The following is a 23,873-nucleotide window of genomic DNA, read 5'->3' as shown; positions in this document are numbered from 1 at the left end:
TAGCCCAGCTCCAGCCTTTCTGAAGGAGCGACTCACTTGAAAGCGGGTTCTTTCTGCCTCCACACGCGCATGCTCGCCCCCGCTGTGGTGTTCTTAAGGAGGTGCGGGGGGCGGGGCGGTGAGGCCCCAGCCGTGGTCCCCTCTGTGAGTGTGAGAGCCTCTGCAAGTGCGTGCCCCCAGGCTCCGCCTGCTCGGGTGGGGACGTTCCCCAAGGCCAAAGGCCCAGGCACCCTGGGGAGGTCCTCTGTCCTGCTCCACCGGCGGCCCAAGTCCTCCCCTCGGGGAGGGGAGAATGGCAGGACTGACACTCAGAACATTTCTCTGCTGGAGGCTCAGGGGTGGAAAATATCGAAGACCAATCGTGCAGGCCTTTGCTTCCAGCCTTTTTTATACCTTGCTTGGGGGGTCTGTTTGTGGAAACAGTTTACCCCTCGGCCGAGGGTTCGCTCCTCTGGGCAGCGGCAGTGAAGCCCCCTGAGCGTGGTGGCATTTGAGTTCCCTCCTGTAGCCAGGCAGACTTACGTTTTGAGTGTACACAGTGCAGGGGTGATATTTGTGACAGGTGTTGAAACTAGGTTCAGCCAGCTCTCGATTCCCTGTAAGCAGTCAACAGCAGAGCTCATCAAAAGGCACTGTTTGATTTTAGAATGTTTGTTAATTTGTTAATTTCAGTAGGAGCCTAGTCTTTATAGATGTATGCCTTAGGAGTATATTAAAATGCATTTCTATTCCCAGAGCAAACTCTTAAGTGGTCAGCAGAGGGGAATCAGTCCCAGGGATCGGGGATATTTGTCTGGTATTAGTACAGCCACTCCGGGGCTCTCTTTTGGTTTCTATTTGCATGGGATTTCTTTCTCCAGCCTTTTACTTTCAACTTATGTGTATCTTTGGATCTACAGTGTGTTTCCTGTAGACAATCTATATTTGGGTCATGTTTTTTTATCCAGTCTGACAGTCTCTGCCTTCTGATGGGATTGTTTAGTCATCCACATTTGATGTTACTATTGATGTGGTTGGGTGTATATCTGCTCTTTCACTTTTTTGTTTCTTATGTCTTTTTTGTTCCTCTGTCCCTCCTTTGCTGCTTTGTCTTTCATTACGTGACTTTTTTTTTTTTTTTTTTCCTGAAGCTTGATTTGTGACCCAAGATGTGAACTATCCTGAAGAATGTTCTGTGTGCACTTGAGAAGAAAGTGTAATCTGCTGTTTTGGGATCGAATGTCCTATAAATATCAATTAAATCTATCTGGTCTATTGTGTCATTTAAATCTTGTGTTTCCTTATTAATTTTCTGTTTGGATGATGTCCATTGGTGTAAGTGAGGTGTTAACGTCCCCGACTATTATTGTGTTATGGTCAATTTCCACTTCTATAGCTGTTAGCAGTTGCCTTATATATTGAGGTGCTCCTATGTTGGGTGAATATATATTTATAATTGTTATATCTTCTTCTTGGATTGATTCCTTGACCATTATGGAGTGTCCTTCCTTGTCTCTTGTAGCATTCTTTATTTTAAAGTCTATTTTATCTGATATGAGTATTGCTACTCCGGATCTCTTTTGATTTCCATTTGCATGGAATATCTTTTTCCATCCCTTCACTTTCAGTCTGTATGTGTGCCTAGGTCTGAAGTGGGTCTCTTGTAGACAGCATATATATGGGTTTTTTTTTTTTTTTTTTTTGCTGTACATGGGCCTCTCACTGTTGTGGCCTCTCCCGTTGTGGGGCACAAGCTCTGGACACACAGGCTTAGCGGCCATGGTTCACGGGCCCAGCCACTCCACGGCATGTGGGATCTTCCCAGACCGGGGCACGAACCCGTGTCCCCTGAATCAGCAGGCGGACTCTCAGCCACTGAGCCACCAGGGAAGCCCTATATGGGTCTTTTTTTGGTATCCATTCAGCAAGCCTGTGTCTTTTGTGTGGAGCATTTAATCCATTCACATTTAAGGTAATTATCAATATGTATGTTCCTATTACCATTTTCTTAATTGTTTTGGGTTTGTTTTTGCAGTTCCTTTTATTCTCTTCTGTTTCCCACTTAGAGAGTTCTTTTAACATTTCTTGTAGAGATGGTTTGGTGGTTCTGAATTCTCTTAGCTTTTGCTTGTTTGTAAAGCTTTTGATTTCTGCATCCAATCTGAATGAGATCCTTGACGGGTAGAGTAATCTTCCATTACGTGACTTTTTAGAAAGTTAACTAAGCTCAAAGTGTTATTGTAGATAAGAGAGTGGATGCTTTTATACACGTGCTGTTTTATAAACAGACATCACATATAATACCTGCCCGACCCGTTTCACACAGTGTTGGAGAGATCATCCCGGGCGATAGAGACAGGGACGAAGAAACTGCTGTGTGTTCTACAGACACGGTACTGCTCTTATTGACTCGGGGTAAAATTAAGTAGTAGTGTTTCACAGAGAGTGGATTTGGGAAGGGTGTGTGTGTGAGTTCAGGATGAGCTCTCTTTTTGGCTAGTGCGGAGGAAAGCTATTGACGTAAACTCTGCAGGACTGCTTGTAAAAGTATGTTTAGTGACTGAGAGACTCAGCCAGCGTGTTAGTGTCATACCCTTGAGGTGAGGGTGCGGGTTCCATCCTCAGCTCTGTCATTGCTTTCTGGGACGTGCACCCAGCACTGGGCTCTTTTCCTCGTCTGGGTGAGTGGGTTGTGTGGACTGGTCAAATAGGTTATTTTATTGGAAAAACGCTGTCTACCCAATGCCTCTAAGTCACACACGTGAGTCATCTGTTGGGCGGGTCCCCGAGTGGCCGTCGGGCCCCCAGACTGTGCCGAGCATCACAGGGTCCCTGCGTTGCAGAGCGGGCGGTTGGTGGGGTCTGGCGCTCTGTGCCGGCACAAAAGCAGAGGTGGGCTGACCGGGCAGTGAGGTTGGAGTTTACAGAGGAGCACACATTTGATGAAGCCTGTACACACTGACCAGACAGACCTGGGCTGGAAGGAAAGAGCGTCCGAAAAGTAGTCCCTGAGAGCCCAACCCCTCAGAGTGAACAGGTTGCTGCAGTTAAAATCATTTAAAAATTGTTCAGCCATTTCCTCAAACTGAAGTTCTCAAGTTTTGTAAACGTTTGATGTTGTTTAGGTGTTTAAAGTTTTAGTTGCGTGGGATCTAATGTAGAAAAGTGACTTCCAGGTGTTTGTTTTAAAGCTGTGGAACTTTTTCTTCAAAATGAATCTTATAAAGACAGTCAGTATGCCAGATAGATAATACAGAGCTTCCGTGAATTGAGAACGTATGAGAGATCCGCTCTCACTTTTTTATGATTATAAAAATATGTGCTTTAAAAAATTGGCCAGTATATATGTGTGTGTGTATATATATGTGTATTTATATAAAAGAAATTAAAAATCACCACAGATTTTACTTACCAAAAGATTACCGCTTTGACATTTAGCTAAACATCTTTCAGATATCCCTATTATACATACCTAAAGACAATTTGTATAAACAGGATCATTCTCCACTGCTGCTTTGTAACCTGATTATTTTCACTCACTAGTGTGCTACGGACATCTTTCCATATCAGGAAGTCTCTGCTTTATTGGCTTAATGGCTACATAGCCCTTCTTTCTGTGGATGTACCACACTTTAATTCCCCATTCATTACATTTAGGTTGTTGCCATTTTTCACCTTTACAAACAAATCTGCAACGAACCTTCTTTTCTATTCATCTTTGTAAACTTTTATGATTATCTTCTTAGAATAAGTTCCCGTAAGTAGAATTTCTGGGTCAAAGGGTACGTGCATTTTAACGTTTGACACATGGCCAAGCATCTTATTAACGATTTAACCATTTTGATACATTGCCAGACGTCTTATTTAATTAGCAGAGAATAAGTATCAGAAAGGAGGGAGATGAGGACGTAAAGGCAAAGGAGTGGCAGTTGACGTAGTTACCGTTTCAGCTTCCTGTTTCCAGCTGGGCTGCCGGCTGACCTGGGAGGCCACTTGAACGCAAGTTTCCCAGTTTACAGCTGAGATGCCTGTGGTCAGCAGGGGTCAGCAGCTCTTTCGGGGGCATTCGGTCTTAGAGGCAACGCATTCTCAGAGTTGTTGACACCCTATTTCAGCAGTGGAAGGGACAGGGAATTTTTGGAGTCTTTGTTCTATAAACTTTTAGCAAAGAACAAGTGTATTTCCGGATGCTTGTTTTGTAGATCCCTGGGGCTTCCTGATGTCTTAGTGGTTGTTAATGAAGTCTCCAAGTTAAAAATGGCTTTAATTTATTTGAATTTAAAATTCTTTTTTTTTTTTAAACAATCACGATGTTTTTTTAAAAGTGTCAGGGAAGTGTTTTAGTATTAGAGACATGGAGACAAAGTCTCAACTACAGAAGACTAGCAGTTAGTGTTTAAACGATGACCTGCCTAAAGAAATGGACCTGGGACAGAGTATGTGGACAGCAGTGTTTGAGATGGGTAGAATCCCTTTCATTCGCACTGTCCTCATTCTTCCACACAGCTAGGGCAGAAATTTCTCCTAGCTGCATAAGACAGAATGTTTTATTACTGGAAGTTCTTGGCGCTTAAAGTTAAGCATTTACTTACCTGTATGTGAGATAATTCATGTGGCACCAAACTGAAAGAAACATTTAGTTATGGCTTTCAAAAAATATTAAGCATCTACCATGAGCCCTACCCATCGTACAAGATGTCAGAGAAGTAGAAGAGGTGATCTGTCCTCAGAGGCTCACGTTCAGCTCACATTCTGCTTCTATCTATGACATTTCCTGTTTTGTTTTGTTTTTTAACAGTATCTGCTGAAGGTCAATGAAATTAAGATTAAAAAGGGAGTGGATTTACTTCAGAATCTGATCAAATATTTTCATGCCCAATGCAAGTAAGTTCTTTTTCTTTGTTATGATGGTATTTCAGATGTTTCTTTCTTTATGTCAACTTCTGGGACATCTGTAGTATTGTGTTGAGGAAAGTAAACACTTATTTAAAACTCTGTAGTAAAAGGAATGAAACAGTGATGCAGGCTACAACACAGATGAACCTTGCAAACATGTAAAGTGAAAGAAGCCAGAAATAAAAGACCACATACTGGATGGTTCCATTTATTTGAAAAGTCAGGAATAGGCAGGTCCACAGAGGCAGAAAGCAGATTGGTGACTGCCAGGGCTTGAGGGAAGGGGGCAGGGGGGAATTACTGCCAGCGGGCACAGGGTCTCTTTTTGGGGTCACGAAAATATTCTGGAATTAGATAGGGCTGATGATTACGCAGCTTTGTGAATAAATACACTAAAAACCACTGAACTGTACACTTTAAAAGGGTGGATTTTATGGTTTGAGTTTTATATCTCACAAACTAAAAGTAATGTAAAAGTCTACATTATCAAATATACTTATTTTGCTTTTTTCGTAAAGTGGCAAACTAGTTTGATTCTCGGATGTTCTTTATTTGTTATAAGAGAAATGAGATGGTGTTAATGCAGTGTCTTAAATTAAAAGAATACTTTCGTGTATTACTTATCATATAAAACAAATGACAGTACTGAGCAGAGGAGGCTGTGTGTGGAAGCGGAGGAGGACCTTGCAGGTCTGGGAGCCGCTCGTGTGCTCAACTTCACCGTGTCCGTCAGCCCTTCACAACCCGGGCCTCGCCTCCTGCCCTTGTTGTTGTCTTCGCCTGTCCTCATCCTACCTCTCCTCCCTGACCACCACCGCCACCACCACCACCCCCATCGCCGCTGTAAACACGCCGCAGGCTCATTCCCCCCCCCCCCCCCCACCCCCCCCATCGCCGCTGTAAACACGCCGCAGGCTCATTCACCGCCTTTGTTGAGTGTGTGCCACGCCTCGGGCACCGTCTGAGACGCTGGAGGCAGAGTAATGTACGCCTCAGGCACAGCTCCTGCTGGATCAGGTCGGGGAGTTGGACTTAGGCAAACACACTTCTAACTGCACGTTTAACAAAGTGTTCTGAAGTATGGGAGTCTGAGAAAGCATAGAATAGAAGAATATCATTCAGATTAAGGTTGAGGGCAGAGATGTTTTGTCTTTCTTCTTTTTCATTCCTTGCTGTGTGTTCCAGAAGCCAGAACACAGTACCTGGCCCACAGTGGGTGTTCACATTCTTCTTGAATTCGCTGCAGGCCTCTTTGAGGGACATGTATTCATGTATTCTGAGGTCTGAAGGGTGATTGGGAGCCAGCAGGTAAGGAACGGGGGAAGAACATTCCAGGCAAAGTCAAGGTCTTGAGGCAGTAGGAAGGCCAGTGTGACCTAAGCATAGTGAAGGAAATGACACTGCCTAGGAAAGCCTGGGGTGGGGACGGTTTGGAGGTCCGGTTAACGGCGTCCGATTCTGTCCCTGACGTACTGGGAAGCACTCAAAAGTTTCAAGCAGAGGATTCATTCAGCAAGTAGTGATTGAGCTCCTGCTGCGTGCCAGGTGGTGCAGCATGAAGGCAACCAGCCTCCTACCTGCATGGACCTTCAGGTGGGGTGGGGAGACCGCAAGCGCACGGGCAGGTATGTGACAGAGATTCGGGGCCTGGCTGTGGCTGTGCAGAGGCAGCAGTGTGACGAGAAGAGGGTGTGCTGGCTGGGGACGCCAGGTAGCTCCTTCCGTTCCGTTTCTGTTCCAGCAGGTTACTGTGTGTGTTGAGAAGGACCCAGATGGGGACGAGCGGGTGTGCGAGCACTTAGGCCTACAGGTTGTGTCCGAGGGCGCTCGGAGCCGCAGCGCCTGGGCGCAGACTGCGACAGTACAGGGAGGGGTGCGGGGCGACAGGGACATCTTTGAGGGGGTTACTGCCACACGCATCCACTTGCCTTTCCCCTTAATGGGCTGTGCCCCACGCTGGTGCCCCCTTACACACGGTGCTCCCTGTGCCTTCCCCAGCCTCTGTTCCTCCACGAGGCCCAGCTCAGGTGTACCTGGCTGCTTAGAAGTCATCAGCTCTCTCGCTTACCTGAACACTTCTCTTCCTTCTTGTTACCGCTGTGCTCTCTGCACATTCCCCTGATGGCACCTTTCATGTTGTCTCCCACTGACCTGTATGCTCTTTAAGGATGTCCTCCATGACGTTTATTTTTTAACCGTTAGCGCATTTACCTGGAACGATTCGCAGTGGTGAACTGCACTGAATTGAATGGAGCTGTGCTTTGGAATTCTTTTTTTTTTTTTTTTTTTTTTTTTCAGTCCGCAGGCCTCTCACTGCTGTGGCCTCTCCCGTTGCAGAGCACAGGCTCCGGACGCACAGGCCCAGCGGCCATGACCCACGGGCCCAGCCGCTCCGTGGCATGCGGGATCCTCCCGGACCGGGGCGCGAACCCGCGTCCCCTGCATCGGCAGGCGGACTCTCAACCACTGCGCCACCAGGGAAGCCCTGGAATTCTTACTACATCTCTGGTGACACTGCATTTCTAAAGCAGTGGAGGTCCAACAGCAAAGGAAGGTGTGCTGTGTGATTCAGCCTGGGTTAACAGAAGAGCTCCAAGCGTGGAGCTTAGAAAATAGAAAGACCCCTAATTTGTAGAGTTTTTAAGATGAATTATTTTACAGAGATTCAAAATCCTGTGTGATTAACATATAAATTACTTCTTCAGTCTTATCCTTGTAACCTTATGTGGGGCAGTTTAGGAAGTGGGTTGTCTCCTTGCTGATATTTTATTTTTAAAAAGAAGTTATTCTGGGATTTCCTTTTTTTTCTTTATTTTGCCCAAACTAATCAGTTGGGTAGCAACAGACCACTTGTGGAAGATTGAACCAATTGGCCTTTTATGGGCATGAGCTCAGTAATCTTTAAAAATGATGACTCTTCCATTACTTCCTTTCTGGATGTGTGTGTGTGTGTGTGTGTGTGTGTGTGTGTGTGTGTGTGTGTACGTGTACATACATACTGCACGCTCTTAAAAACATTTGGAAAGCTTTGACTTTTCAAATGCGTATTTTGGGGCGTAAAATGTGGAGCCTGAGTGACTCAGCCATTGGACAGAGGAGCCCGTGGCCACACGTGTCTCTATCCTCCGGGCAGTTCCTTCGTGTCCCCATTGAAGATTCCCGGTCTCCACTGCTCACCGGGGAGCACAGCTGTGCCCAGCGGGCAGAGGCAGCATGCTTAGCTGAAGCTGCTGGTCTCTGCAGGTACCAAGAGGCCTCTTGGTGGAAACTGGATTCTGTGGAACCATGTTCAGGTGTTCACCCTTAGAACTGCTTAGACAGACATCATTTTGCTTTTTACTCCTTTTTGCTTTTCTCTGGAAGCATTCTCGAAGAGTATGTTCTTTGTCTTTTAGTTCATTTAAGGAAAGACTTCGCATCTCTAGTTCCTAGAAGAGCCTGGAAAACGTGTCTTACTAGCCTTTGCTGCTAAAGATTGAGGATCGTTTTCTCTAGTGTGAACCTAGAAATAGGGCAGTCTTTAAAACAGAAATAAACAAAAACGGTCATGTTCTAAACGGTAGTGATGAGCATTGAAGTGACTTGTTCTCTGAGCAAATACCTGCTGAGAACCACTGTGACCATTTGCGGCTTGATGAACTTGGGTTGCAGACGCAGTGAGACCCAGTCCGGTGCCCTGGACAAGCGCACTCCAGTGGAGGGGGGTGGGGAGGGCGGAGGCTTCCGGCCGTGAGGCTGCAGTTGTGAAGGCTGGAGAAGGGAGAGTCCGCCCTGCTTGTGGGCGCCTGAAGGTTGGATCTCAGTGGGTGTATTTTATTTTATTTTATTTTATTTTTATTTTTATATTTTTTTTCAGCGGGTGTATATTAAAGGCTGGCGAGTTTGATCAGGTAGGCTAGAAAACGTTAGATAAAAAACAAAAGTCGACATTTGGTAATACCGATGCTAAATGTTGTTTTGACTGAAGCTTGGGAAAGTGTTAACAGGCTCAAGCTAAAAACAACGTCTGGGGGTTTGTACTTAGGAATGTTGCAGTGACAGCAGTCAGCAAAGGGGCCCCTTTTTTTGAAGCTTTCCCTAAGGCCAGAGAAAGTATACAAACATGCCTCAGTAAGGACGGTACAGAAAGATAGGAGTTTTGAAAATCAGAGGGAGGAGGTTTTCTAGGTAGACGGTCGAGATTGGCTATGCGTTTACAAAGATGAATAAATCTGTATCGTTATTCCAAGTGTGACACTGTGCAGTGTCATGATGGAAACAACGTCTGTGATGAGAAACACCTCTCCAAGCCCTTGACTCCACTGTGAGGTGCTCTCACCGTGGGGACAGTTGCCAGGCACAGAGATTCTGGAGCTGTGCACCCGCTCCCTTTCCCCGAGACCGTTTCTGTGCTGATCTCCTGTGATAATTTTCCTACTCCCTGAACTAGTGTGTGTTCAGCTTCTCTCTCTCTCTCCCCCTCCCTCCCAACCCCGCCTATTTTATAAGAATTTGAATTGACTAATAAAATAGTTATACAAAAAAAAAAATAGAACTGAAACAAAACATAAGAACCGAATGAGTTCATGACAAGAGGGAAAAGCTCAGTTTCTCATTCTTGTGTTTGTTCTTCCCAGTTTCCTTTCAATTTCAAATTGCTGCTTTGTGTTGGCCATTGTGCTCAGAGTGGAAACACAGAGACGTATATGGCATGGCATTTCTGCCCTATCAGTGGAAACAGACCATGTGGAAAAGTCATTATAACACGGACACAGTTGCTACACCAGAAGCATATTTTACATTTAGAAAAAAATGAATTAGGCAAAATACAGGAATGAGAATGTAAAGTTAAAATTATGCATATATCTGAAGATTTTTAAGGTAAGAAATTCTAATAGCCCAGCCTCTGATTCCTAATAACTAGCTAGTAGTGGTTCGTAACCCACATCCTGTGTGAACGCTTTCCTCTTCCTTCCTCCCTTCCTCCTTGGAGTTATTGTATTAAGTGTCATGCAGCATTGTTTTTACAACCCCTCCTGCTAATTGCATACTTGATATGGGAAATTCCCACGGGACCATTGCTGAGTTTAAAAGAAAGAAACATGTGAACCCCAGATCACTTTTTGAAGATAGTCTCCTTGGTACCCAGTAAACTGGCAGAGGTTAGAAATTCTCCTTCCTTTCCTGATTAATTTCTTCATTCAACAAATATCGTGTGCCTGAAATGTGTCAGGTTTTGTGGGTACTGTGTCCTCACCCTCCTGGAACTTCAGATCTAATGGGGGAATTTTATTTTAAACAATTACACCAGTGAACACGTAATGGCAGTTGTGGTGAGTGTTTTGAAGCCAGAGACAGAATGCTCTGAGAGAATCTGGCAAGGAGACCTCTTTGAAGGGATGGGGGTTGTGGCACACCTCAAGGGTGAGGCCGTATCTAACTTAAAACTTGAAGAGTGAGTGGGAATGAACCAGGCGAAACAGAAGGTAGGCTGCAGGGAGAACTCTTTAGAGGAAGGAAACAGCAAGTGCAAAGGGCCTGAGGCAGGGAGGACTTGGCTCCATAGAGGAATAGAGAGACGTGAATAAAGGGGCAAATGGTGTGAGTGGAAGCCTGGAGACATAGGCAGGGGCCAAGTCCACGGGCATTTTAGGCCTCCTTACAGGTTTTGAACTCTCTCCTGAGCTCCCTGGGAAGCCTCTTCTTCCTCTCAAAAGGGTTCAAAGGCAGTGTGCTGCACGTCAGCCTGCTGTTGCTGCAGAAAAACTCGTCCAGCCTCTGTTGTACTTCCTGAGTCACTGGTTAAAGATGACTTCACAAGCACTGGGTTCTGAGCGTTACAAATATAAAGTTCCTTTTGATATCCGATCTCAAGTTCTCCAAGCACATCTCCCTGCTCTGCCCACGGGGCGTGGCCATTCATGTGCTTCAGGCTCGCTTGCTTGCTTCCTGCATTCTTTCTCTTTTCCACTTTTAGCTGTTGCCTGTCAAGGAAAATATTTTAGCGTCTTATTCTGTGTTCACCCCGTGCTTTCCAGGCCTCAGACTTCTCTGTTCCTGAACCGAAGCCTTTGCTGCCATTTGTCAGTAGAGTCCTGTTTCCCGTTATAAACTGAAAATGTAGGGCTCATTTTATATGGGTCAAGAAAAATCACAAATATGAGGCTTACTGCAGTGCCTTTTCTCTTAGCTTTGAGTGTCACTTTATTCTTGGTTTGCCTGATATTTCAAGGTTTGGGTCCTAGTCTTTTCCCCCAGGAATTACATAGTGATCTCAGCCATTTCCTTTAAAGAAGTTTTTTCTCCATCTAACAAAATTGCTTTCTCTTTGATGAAACACAATCTATGTTTCTTGTTTTTTTGCCTCCTAGTTTTTTCCAGGATGGACTGAAAGCAGTTGAAAGCCTCAAACCTTCCATTGAAACACTTTCAACGGATCTTCACACAGTAAGTAGTTTCCCTCCCACATGAGTGTGGAAAGGGTTTTTATGCAACAAACACTTTGATTTAAATGTTGCTTCCGTGTAATCTCGTGTTTGCGTGCTGTGCTACCCAGAAAGTAGCTACCCTGAAGCGCCACACAGAGTGTGGAGAATGGGGTTCCCAATCCGTCCTTGGTCTTGGTTGGGAGAAGGTTGCGTTTATGGAGAAATGCCCTGCGAACTGCACCATCTCACTGAACCTCAGCCGTACTTTTCTCTGCTTTGTTTTGTTTTTTAAAGATCAAACAGGCCCAGGATGAAGAGAGAAGGCAGTTGATACAGCTTCGAGATATTTTGAAGTCAGCATTACAGGTTGAACAGAAAGAGGTGAGGGGATTTAATTTTGAAAGAGTGCTATTTTATGTTTTCATCCCCCAGTCTCGGGGGCTTCGGGACTGAGGAGGTGAGGTCCAGGTCTGTGGGTGCTCAGTTCACTGCGGGGCTGTATCGGGCAACATGCAAACATGTAGTTTATTCTTTAAGTTGGTTTTATAAAACCATCTTTTTAAAAATATGCTTATTTCATGGGGAAGCATTACCGTAGGCATGGCCTTAATGGCAGTATTTAAACCTCTTCTGCTCCGTCCGTTGCTGGATGAGTAGCTCTTAGGGTCTCCGTCACATAGACACTCGCTATTCATGCCATTGGTTCTCTCACTGGAGCTCTGTGGTTTCCCTGCCCACAGATATACGTGGACTTTGCCCGTGTGGCATCAGCGGGTGACTGGTGACCATCTGAACCTTCCAGCCTGGAGATTATGTTCCATAAAATGGGAGGAGCTTGATTTTCTTGGAGCTGCTTTCTGATGGGCAGAAACCTTAGTTTTCTTGCGTCATCTCTTTCATATAATCACTTCTCTGCAGGCCAGCACATTCGCAGTGATGATTTGTATTTGGTGGGGCTTGTTAGAAAACCATTAAAAAGTAAATTTTGAGGTAATTGCATATGTTTGCTACAGTGTGGATATTATAATGTGAAATTTAACATAAATCCACTTCCTTGTCAATGAAGGAATGTGTTTAAGTGTATGGCTAGTAGATTTTAGATCAATACCTCTATTAAACTACTTACCAGAGCATAAAGTTCCCTGTTGGCAGTTTGGCATGCTCTATTTTGTTTTAAGTTCTTGTACTATAACTGAATATTGTTGTTTTTCTCCCAAATGCATTTACCTTTTGTGACCGAAGTCTAGGAGAGTAAGTAGTTCAGTATTTTAATAAATTATAGAACTTTGCATGCTTTTTTCATGAACTTCAAAAAATAGATATTTCCTCCATGTATAAACTAATAGCTAGTAGCATTTTTTATTTTTACTTTTCTTCTTTCAGTAGCTGTGGACTTTATTAAAGACTAAAGAATTTGAACACATAAATGTTAGCGAAATGGAAATTTTCCAAGTTTACAGTTTAGCCTTTGGTGTCACTTCTTTGTGAAAGTGAAGCCACTCACCGCCCCCTGGCCCCCCCCCCCCCCCCGGCCCCCCCCCCCCGCCCCTTCCGCTGCGTCGCTGAATTCTGCCTGTCCTTCTGATGTACCTTAATCCCTCCCTCTGGAGGGCTGCCTCTGCCCCCCGTCCCCGCAATGATCTGTATCGCACATTTTGTTTGAGAGAGTTTTTTCAATGGCAGCATATATCTCTGGGGGCTTGATGGCCATGTGCTCAAGCGCACAGGTGCTTTTCCTCCAGCTGGACCTCGAGCAGACTGAGGCTGCCCTCCCGCCTTCTGTGCCCATCTGGCCGTCACGTCATAGCACCATATTGCTCATTTCATCGGTTCTTGGTAAACAGGGGTCAGCTAAGTGAGAGACTGGCCCATTGAGGCCCATGGAGTGCTGGAAATTACCCACAGCATGGTGACTTCCTCCCCGTCTAGAGAATCTAGGTCCCGACACTTTGATATTCCTAAACATGGAATATAAACAGAAAAAGAAAAAAAGAACTTGGAGTATGGAGAATATAGTGGCCTGATTGTAACCAGAAGAGGTAGCATTAATGCAGGAGCCAGGATGCCATCGAGCACTGGAGAGCTGGTGGGAATGGTTGGAAGCAAGAAGGATCCGAAAAGGAGGATCAAACCTGTGAAGCAAAGCTCGGGTTTAAAATACAGGAGAGCAGGTGCTGGAGTCCAGTAGCCCTCTGGACTACCTTAATGGCAGTATTTAAACCTCTTCTGCTCCGTCCGTTGCTGGATGAGTAGCTCACAGAGCAAGGGCCATGTTTGCTTTGGCTGTGCAGGAGGAGGAGGTTTGGGGAAACTGGCTGTTGTCAGAAAGCCGGTTATTTACAGCTTTGCAGGAAAGTGTAACAGATGTACCAGCACAGACCAGACGTCTTTAACAGTTTGTTGTTTCTGTGTTTTTTGTTGACCAGCCGTTCTGCCCCAGGTGCACAGCGGGGTCAAACGAATCTTCTTTACTGCTCTCCTCTGGCTTTATGCCCAAAGATCGAACCCACCAATCTCCTGGCTGTGAATGTCTTGTCTTTTCTGTGTATCACATTCTGTGTTGCTTGTTGATGATGGTATTCCATAAATTGGACAGTCTGTGAATGCAATTGCAAGTAATAAGCAAATGTGGATACGTTAAATTTTATCTATTTTAAAATAATTTTTATAATTGGGGTCCCTCCAATTACAAGAATCGAACATTTGGGCGTTGTTGTTGTTTAGCTCTCATCTGTTGTTTTAGGATTCTCTTCTGTGAGGCAGAAAAATGAAGGTGTTCATGGATTTTTTCAGTGTTATAAAAATTCTAATTCTACATAATTATAGTTCATAAAAATTAGGTAACGTGCCCCAAGGAAACTGCAGTGATGGTTGGTAGGAGTTAACTCTCCTAGTTTCTTCCTGTGAACCTTAAGCGTCAATCGTTTGGTCTAAGTGGAGGACATGGCCGTCACATACAGGGGCTTTGGGCTGCTTCTGTGTCACCCGTGGCTGTACTTTGGAGGAAAGACTGTGCCGTCACGATCCCAGCACCCCCACACCTCCAAACCACCAGCGTTCCTATTCTGTTCCTGATACTTCTGTTCCCTGTAAATAGGATGCTACAGTTTTGACTTTTCCATTTTTTTATTATGAAATTGTTCAGACTTACAGAGAAGTTGAAAAACTATACAGTGAACACCTATATATGCATCATGTTTTAACATTTGGAAAAGACCCCTTCTACAAAGTTAAAACTCTTCAACACTGCCAGTCTTTGCATGAACTTCCTCCCTGTGTGCCTTACCTTCTCCCGCCTTCCCCGTCCCACAAATGTCCATTTCAGCTGCGTTCTGCTGGGACAGGTCCCACTGCGGTGCTGGAGGATTCTCTGCTATTTGTTGAGAACCCAGACGTGTGCTGTGCTGGGGAGGACTCAGGTTCTGGGGGATGGTCTTGGTAGGTCTAAGCACTGAAACCACAGTGATTTTTCCACTTTGGAGATCTCTCTTTGTGCAGTTTTGCTTCCCCTTTTTAAAGTGTCCCTGTCTGGTAGGATGTGGTCGAATAGTATGTGCTGTCCAAGGAGCAGAGGTCCATAACAGCCATGATTTTCTTCCAACTCTGGCCTTTTGGTCTGGGGTTGCATATCTTAATCATGCTCAAATCTGGCCTTAATCAGAACCCTCTGGCTAGGTGTCCACTTCCCACCCCTCCTGCCAGGCTGCTGGGTAGCCTAGAACTGGCCTTGAGTGCTGACTCCATGCAAGGCTTGGCACATTCGACTGCCATTTCCTCAGCAGTTACTCTAAGCAGGAGCTGCACAGACACACACCGGAGTAGGATAGATACGGTTCTTCCCTCTTAAAGGGCTCACAGTCTGGGGTGGGGACAGAAAAGGAGTTGAGCGCAGTGTGATGAGAGCTCTACTGGAGGTCACCTCCAAGGAAGGTGTCACCCCAGTGTGAGGTGGGCAGGTGTGTGTCAGGAAGGAGGGTTTTGAGGATGATTCAGAGTTAGGAGAGGCCCAGCAGGTGAGACAGGTGGGCCAGCTTCTGACCAGGACAGAAAGCTTGCCTGGTAGCCGGCTGTCCAGCAGCGCGTACCGTTTGAACCCTAGGTCTTCCACTTCCTGCCAGGGTGGCCTTGAGCAAGTTACTTGACTTCTCCATGCCTCGGTCACTTCACCTGTAAAACAGGAGTGATGTTGCCTACCCAAGAGTTGTTATGAGATCTAAGGGACAAGTTCTGTAAAGCACTTAACACACTGTCTTGATAAACGGATACTGGTTCGTTCATTCATTCCACAAATATTGGGCTCCTGATGCCGCGGATACAGGAGTGAACAAAAAAGACCCGATTCCTTCCCCCGGCCTTGGTAGTTGAACAGTGGTGGGTGGCGGTGGTGGTATCTCTGAGGGGTCCTTCTGCCCACTTGACCCTCCTCCGTTGGCTGGTCATCTGGCACCTTGTCTTCGTGACTCTGGCCCCGACCTTTGCCCCCTCGGCACTCTGACTCGCACTCCAGTCTAGGCTGATGCCCTTGCTCCCGACCCCGGCCTGTCAGGTCCCCCCAACTGCCCCACTCCCCCATTCCCAAGCCTTCGTCATCACTCCCCTGTCCTCTCCCCTGCTGTCTGTTGTCATGGCGTCTCCTGCTTGCTTCACTTCTCAGGTTTTTCCAGGCACGTGATAAGCGTGACCAGTAATCAGTCCTTATTACAACAGCATGGCTGGGCAGGTAGTATTAGCCTGCATTTACAACTCGAGTCTGAGAGGAGAAGTGCATTTGCTGGAGTTTTGGGGCCAGGGTTTGAGCCCTGGTCTGTTCTCTGTCAGCTATGTTATGTGACTTTAGTATCTTGTGTCAGAAACTTTTAAAAAGCTACCCAGAGGGACTTCCCTGGTGGTCCAGTGGTTAGGACTTGGCACTTTCACTGCAGGGGCCCACGGTTGGGGAACTTAGATCCCTCAAGCCATGCAGTGTGGCCAAAAGAAAATAAAAAATAAAAAGCTACGCAGAAATAATGGGAAGTAGGTGGTAAGAGGTGTTAGAACACTGTTCTTTGACCGCAGCTTAGTGCTTGCTTAGCAGAGCCCCCAGTTCCCGGTGCGTACACACACACACACACACACACACACACACACACACACACACACACGTACGTGTGTCAGTGGACACACCTGACACGCCTTGGGAAAATGGGGAGCGATTGGACATCACAGCCCTCCCTTGGCAGAGAAACTTTAAGCTTCGTGAGGTGACTTCTCAGCAATCCGTTCATCACGAGAATTGACCGAACACAGACTTCCTGAGGGGTGGACAGGTGATTTGAAAAAGTGTGTGTGATGTTCTAGAGTCTTAGGGAGCTCGGGGATACTTCTGATGTTATGAGTAGACGTGTGTGTGTGTGCGCGCATATATGTGTATATAAAGTATGCAGTATCACCCTTCCCTGGCCCCAGCCCCGTTCCCTGAAGATTTCAGATATTGAGTCTACCGCTCATCTGGGTGGTTTCTGAGCAGGACCCAGTGGCTAAGGCCACACAAAACTTAAGATCATGGGCACACAAAACTTAAGATCATGGGCAGTGCCTGGGATCTGAGAACTTGTCTGGATGTCATAGAACAGAGGATTTGTGGATACTGATAGAGTTTTATGAGAGCTTTCTGAAGGTCCATAAAATGCCTACTTATGTGCTGCAGACATATAACAGCCTCCACGTGGAGGCTCACTCAGTTGAGTCTTAGGGTGTCCTTGGCTCTCCTGGAGAAGCACAGAATACGTGGGAGAGTCTCCAAGAATCCGGGCAACATGGATGCCCCGGCCAGTTGCCTGCTGTATTGTTAGATGATGGCTCTCCTCAGAAAGAGAGGCTCTTTTCCCTTGAACTATATTCCATTCAGTTGAAATCTCAGTATGTGAAAGGGCCGACTTCATTTGTCACCCCTTCCCTTGATCAAGTGTTGTATGAAACACTTGTATAAACAGGTGAAGAAAGGCTATTTTTGCTGGGTCACGTAGAAGTCACCTGGAAGATGCTGAAATAATTAGTTCTAAAGCAGGTTCAATTTTATGTTACACAGATTATATTCCTTACAAATTTTAAATTTCATAGTTTCAGATTTGCTTGCATTTTAAAATTGATTCAAGAAATGCCTTGTCTAAAGAATAAAACAGTGATTTCGTTCCTAACCTCTGGCATAGGGTCTGATTCTGTTGAAAAGAAGAATGTCCTTTATCCTGTTCATAAGACCTGTGAAGAGTTCTGATTAATATGCTTGGCATGAACACTTTTAGCAGTGTTGTCACGTGGTTTCATCACTTATTTTGTGCAGGATTTTTTTTTCTCCCCAAATCAATAGACGTATTTCTTGGTTGTGCAATTTAGTCTTTTGACAGGTTTATTTTTAGTCTTTCACAGAGATTCAGATAGGTGAACAGTATTTCTCCACTTCCCCTCTGCTGCATACATTTCCAGTGATGTTTAAAGTTGGGTTTGCTCTAAATGTCTAGCGCTAGTATATACTGCCCCTTTGAGAGAATGTAGAACCTGGGACCATCCTTATCCGATGAATGAGCTGTTTGCCCTCGTTGTTTAGAGGCATGAACTCCCTGTGGAAAAGGACATTTCTCCTGTTAGGGTGTCTGCTTGTTCAGGGTCTGTTGTCAGTTCAGTAATGGAATGCTTGAGCACATTATTGATTTCTCAGATGAAGGTTTTTTGTTTTTTGTTTTTTAATTTTTTTGCTGAGTTATCCCATATATATTTCAGAGTTTAAAAAGTCAGTGCAGGCTTCCCTGGCGGCGCAGTGGTTGAGAGTCCGCCTGCTGATGCAGGGAACGCGGGTTCGTGCCCCGGTCCGGGAAGATCCCACATGCCGTGGAGTGGCTGGGCCCGTGAGCCATGGCCGCTGAGCCTGCGCGTCTGGAGCCTGTGCTCCGCAACGGGAGAGGCCACAACAGTGAGAGGCCCACGTACTGCAAAAAAAAGTCAGTGCTAGACAGGCCATGTTCATGGATTGGAAGACTTAATATTGTTAGGTTGGCAACACTTCCCAAACTGGTCTACAGATTCAGTGTGATCCCCATCAAAATAAAATCCTAGCTGCCTATTTGCAGAAGTTGACAGGCTGATTTTAAAATTCATACGGAAATGCAAGGGACCCAGAAGAGCCAAAGCAATCTTGAAAAAGAAGAACAAAGTTGGAGGACTCATTCTTTCTGATTTCAGAACTTTCCACAAAGCTATAATAATCAAGATAGTGTGGCACTGGTGTGAGGATAGGCATATAGATCAATGAAATAGAATTGAACCCTTACATTTATGGCCAGTTGATTTTCAACAAAGGTGTTAAGACAATTCAATGAGGAAAGAACCATCTTTTCAATAAATGATGCTGGGACAGTTGGATAGCCAAAGCAAAAGAATGCATTTAGACCCCTACCTCACACCATAATAAAAAATTAATTCAAGATGGGTCAGAGACCTAAATGTAAGAGCTAAAACTGTAAAACTTAGAAGAGGGCTTCCCTGGTGGTGCAGTGATTGAGAATCTGCCTGCCAGTGCAGGGGACATGGGTTCGAGCCCTGGTCTGGGAAGATCCCACATGCCGCGGAGCACCTGGGCCCGTGAGCCACAACTACTGAGCCTGCGCGTCTGGAGCCTGTGCTCCGCAACAAGAGAGGCCACGACAGTGAGAGGCCCGCGCACCACGATGAAGAGTGGCCCCCGCTCGCTGCAACTAGAGAAAGCCCTCGCACAGAAACGAAGACCCAACAGCCAAAAATTAATTAATTAATTAAAAATCTAAAAAAAAAAAAAAACTAAGAAGAAAACATAGGTGTAAATCTTCATGACCTTAGATTAGGCAATGACTTCTTAGATGTGACATCTAAAGTACAGACGATGAAAGAAATAGTAGATAAACTGGACTTCATCCCAATTAAAAATTTGCGTTTCAAGATTTTTTTAAAAAATGGTCAAGAATTCGGGTGGCTGGCTGTGGCTTTCGGATGAAGTCTAGGCTCTGACTCCAGCCTGCCTGTCCCTTCGGCTGATGGGCCCCCTTATCTTGGCTGCAGTATTTGTCCTCATTTCCCTCCCTGGAGGATGGCCACAGCCACCACTTTCCTCTGCAGGCCTCCGCGTGTGTCCCTCCCCTTATCCTCTGGCGGTTCTCACCTTCATCTTTAAAACTCACTTCTTCCAGACGCTCCCATCGTTCTCTCCGTTTGACTCTTCACTTCTGGAGCTGGTGTATTCTCAGTTCGGATCATGTTGACTGTCGTGCACTGGTTCTTGCATTGTTTGGGCAGCGCCTAGGGTCCCGGGGGATGGCCATCTGCTCGACAGTGGAGTGAGGCTAGCTCTGGATCCTTGGGCGTCCTCTGGTGAGGGCACAAGGCGCAGTGGAAGGGGCCTCAGAGTGCGGGGCGGAGTTCCCTTCCACCCTCCGCTCTGGCTCCAGCGAGCCCTGCCTCTTGAGCACGTCCCTTATTTTCATCGTTTCTGTTTCTTCTGTGACAAAGTGAACTGGGTCGGGAGCTCTCACAACAGATGTAGGCAGCTCTTAGTCCTGCCCAGTTGACCTGTGAACTCCTTGTTCATGTTTTGCTCCCCTTGTTTCCTTTGCCAGAATTTCCAGGGTTAGCGCTTTTGGTATCATCTGTGAAATAGTAGTCGAGCACATGTTGGACCCCAGACACTGGACTTAGGCCCAGGGGATTCATTAATGGGCTTTGCCCTCAAGAACCTGAAGGCTGGGGTTTCCCAGCGGTGGTGGACTTGGCCGTATTCTCAGCTGACCAGGTGGACAGTCTGCCCTCAGGCTGGAGCAGTTGGGTGTAGGGCCATGGCCCCTCTGCTGGGATTGATGGGGTCAGGAAGCAGATGTTGTTCGTATGTGTTACATAGCAGGTATTCACACACGTGGTCTCACTCAAGCCTTCCTATATTTACTGTCCTTACTAGAAATTGTTTTCCTGTTTTCCCAGGAGGAAACTGAGACAGGGAGCTTAAGTAACTTGCCCAAAGTAAGAGGCAGATCATTGTGTTTTTTTTTGCTTGAAAGCCCCGCCTCTTCCAACAGGTAGCGTTACTGCCTTCCTTCTCGAGGGCTGCTTTTGCCACACCAGGAGCTTCTTGCCACTGTCAGGGACTTAAGGCTAATAAATAAGTAAAATCTCATAATTTCCAAATGGCTCATTCTTTCAGCCAGTTTGGGGATACTGGCATTTGTCATTTCCTTCTCCAGCCTGGGAGGTGGCATTTATGAGTTCCAGGATATGAATTTCATGTCCCTTTTTTGGTGTGTTTAAGAGGAGAAATTCTCTAATTTAAAAAGAAAAAAAATTTTTAAGGGTGTGTCTCTGTGTACTGCTTTTTAAAAATTGGAATCTGGACAGGATTAAAAACCACTAACGTCTTAACTGTTTTCAGGATTCACAGCTTCGCCAGAGCACAGCCTATAGTTTACACCAGCCTCAGGGAAACAAAGAGCACGGCACCGAGCGGAATGGCAACCTCTACAAGAAAAGTGATGGGTACGTAGACGGCTTTGCTAGAGTTTCAGTGTGTGTTTGTAATCTCCTGTGTCCAAAATTTCTGAACTCTTTTATTTTTTCCCCGTTTATCTGTAAGGATCCGAAAAGTGTGGCAGAAAAGGAAATGTTCAGTGAAAAATGGTTTTCTGACCATATCCCATGGCACCGTAAGTATCCTCTGTCATCACGGGCTCCGCTGTAGCGGGATGAGGGCATGTGGGCTGGAGGCCTGGTAAGGGGACTGAGCCCTGTGCTGTGGCACTAGGCGTGCATTTTAAACAAGGTCCCTGCTGAGAAGAGCCTGTTTGGGTGCCTCCTCGGTTTGGTGCCCTTGTTGACGCTCCCCTAGCAGGGGCCCTTGCTGCCTCACAGGGTCAGGAACACCTGAGGAGCCAGGTGGTCTGTATTCAGAGGCCTGTGACTCCCAGAAACAAGCAGCAAACCGCTCCCCAGCTTTCTTTGTCTGTGGAAATTGAACATCACACTTGGAAAGAGTTCTACTTTTCCATCAAGGGAAAAGAGTTTAGGTAGTCAGGAGTCTGGGAATCAGAAATCCAAGAGAAGAGCGATTTCAGTAATTTTATTGTAGACGTACTGCACCCAGCCCTCATCAGGTTCTTTTTCTACGACCCTGTGTATAATTGCCCGTGCAGGAAACTGAGCCAACATATGCTGAGCCAGTTGGAATAAAATGATTTACTTAATCTGGCTTTCGGAGACAAGGGACTGTGTAACCACAGTTACAAACACAGCCCTTTTCCACGGTGGGCTTTATGTGTATTATCACCTTACCTGGTGTGACGGGATCTGGTGAAAGCCATGGAGGCCGGTAGATATTTTTTAAATGTCTGAAGGCAGAGTTGGTTGCTGTTTTGCTGAGAACGAGGACGCTGGTGGTGGCCTAGGTTCCTGCACCCCAGGCAGGAGGCCTGGCCCTGACCTCAGGCCCATAGTGGAGATGAGCCTCAGCCTTCGTCTTTCTTCCTCTGTCCCCACCAGCTCCCCCGTGAAAGGCAGAGCCGGGCGGGAGCGCAGACAGCCTTTTCCGGGCCCTGGCCAGAGGTCATGGCTCAGTGTGGTTCCAGAGAAACCCTGCCCTTGTCAGTATTTAGGAGTGAGGAGATAGAATTAAACCTCACCTGAAGGGTGACACTGCAGCGTGGACTGTGTTCCACGGGGTGGGAGTGGGGTCCCTTCCTTTTCACCCACTCTGTATGAGAAGGGAGAGAGACCACAGAACTAGCAGATACCAGTGTCTGGAGGGCCCTCTGGGGGCCTCTGGCCTGGGGGATTGAATGTGGCTCCTGCCTGGGCAAATAAAGGTCGTTTCTCTTTTCCAAAGTCCAGCCTTCACTGGCCTTCCTTACGCTCACCACGTCCCTCATGGGGCCATGCAGTTTGGATCCTGACGTGTGTGTGTGTGTGCGTGTGCGCGTGTGAACGCGCGCGTGTGTGACTGGGTGTAAGTGCTGTAGACTAAGGAAGGCAAATTGATTTAGTCACCACTCCTGTTTAAAATGGAGACCGTTAGACTGGATGAAAGCCAGTTTCCCTTCCTGCTCTAACACCTGCGATTCTGTGATTTGCTTTCGAATTGTATTCTACTCTGTTTTGAGTCAGGTTTACTACCTCAGTGCAGAAAATCTCATAAAACAAGACTGGGTTTCGTTTCATATTTGTTTACAGCTCTAAAGCCAGTTGGGCTATTTGCTTCATTGGCGTGTCCACTAGACCCAGGACCTTGGCTTAAGCCAAAGAGTGGTTCTCCCCCCGACCACAGAAATGACAGCAGGTCTGGTGATCCTTTGCCGACAGCATAAACTTTGGGTCTCTTCATTTCTGTTGCTTGAGATTCCTCTCAAGAGACATGGAGGCTTAGTTTTCTTTAAATGTTGATGGGTTGCCGCAGTTTTTGGCAGATAGTACGGTTATAACTAGCTTTACTAGCATGCGGAGAGCTCAGCTTGTCACGCCACTCGCTTGTTGTGTTAGTGCCTCGCCCTTGGGGGGATCCTTCTCTAGGGAGTCCCGCTATCTGGATGCCGCTTCCAGCCCAGAGGAGTGGCAGGTGGAGGCTCCGTCCCGCTGCCTCTCCTGGGAAAGGAGTGGGTCCCTGTGGCAGCCGTCTCTGCATGCTCTGGGGGCCCAGGTCCCGGCACCTCAGTGCTGCACCCACAGAGCGTTCACACACCGTGATGTGAATTAACCTCCACCGAGAAAGACAGTGGAGACGTGCCTGTTTGGTTTGGTTTGAATTTGGCTCCTTTCGTGGCTTACCTGTTCAGCTAGCATCTCCCTGAGTATGTTTGTTAATTTACCGTCAGGAAAAAAGGGACAGTTTAGGACATGAGATTCTTGTATTCTGTATTTTAGCAGAGGGACAGTGATAGCATCTGGGATGAATTCAGTAGAAAGCCCAAGTTGGTATTCCCCGTTAGACAAGGCTGATTGTGTTTTCTGGCCCTGGAAAGAAGTTATCCTTTTGACAAAATGACTCTAATTAGATATCCTCTTTGCCAAATTCGTCAGTTTGCCACACCGCCAAAGGCTGGAGACTGTATTAAGCTGGAAGAAATGTCTGTTGTTTCTTACAAAATCTAAAAAAAATTTTTAAATGATCATCAGTCATGCAGAAGGAAGACTAGAAACTTGCTTTTAAAAGCCTGACAAGACTTCCCTGGTGGCGCAGTGGTTGGGAGTCCGCCTGCCAATGCAGGCGACGTGGGTTTGTGCCCCGGTCTGGGAGGATCCCACGTGCCGCGGAGCGGCTGGGCCCGTGAGCCATGGCCGCTGAGCCTGTGCGTCCGGAGCCTGTGCTCTGCAACGGGAGAGACCACAGCAGTGAGAGGCCCGTGTACCGCAAAAAAAAAAAAGAAAAAAGAAAAAAAATTAGTCTGTCGTGCACAGTATCTTTATCTATAAATGTGGAGTGTTCCTGCCTCAGAGCGCAGCTGGGAAAATTAAATGAGTTAATTCATTAAAAATGCTTGCAACAGTGCCTGCCTCAGGTAAGCACATAATAGGATAATAATAATAGCAGCAGCAGCAACTGAGTAAAGGTAG

At 46.3% G+C, this 23,873-nt stretch overlaps 1 protein-coding gene across 2 annotated transcripts in view; it reads left to right on the top strand.

Moving 5' to 3' along the window:
* ASAP2 (ArfGAP with SH3 domain, ankyrin repeat and PH domain 2) overlaps positions 1–23,873 on the top strand; it is a 162,402-nt gene that overhangs the window by 95,280 nt on the left and 43,249 nt on the right. For both annotated transcript variants that reach the window (XM_007456938.1, XM_007456939.1), the window contains exons 7-11: positions 4,778–4,863; positions 11,226–11,301; positions 11,577–11,663; positions 20,707–20,810; positions 20,908–20,977. In XM_007456938.1, the coding sequence (XP_007457000.1) occupies positions 4,778–4,863; positions 11,226–11,301; positions 11,577–11,663; positions 20,707–20,810; positions 20,908–20,977 (423 nt within the window). The remainder of the gene's footprint in view (positions 1–4,777; positions 4,864–11,225; positions 11,302–11,576; positions 11,664–20,706; positions 20,811–20,907; positions 20,978–23,873) is intronic.

Source organism: Lipotes vexillifer, unplaced genomic scaffold (assembly GCF_000442215.2).
Source record: "Lipotes vexillifer unplaced genomic scaffold, Lipotes_vexillifer_v1.1 scaffold390, whole genome shotgun sequence".
In the NCBI taxonomy this organism is placed as follows: domain Eukaryota; kingdom Metazoa; phylum Chordata; class Mammalia; order Artiodactyla; family Lipotidae; genus Lipotes; species Lipotes vexillifer.
The sequence above is the reverse complement of the archived record's forward strand: the minus strand, read 5'-3'. Positions and strand labels throughout refer to the sequence as shown.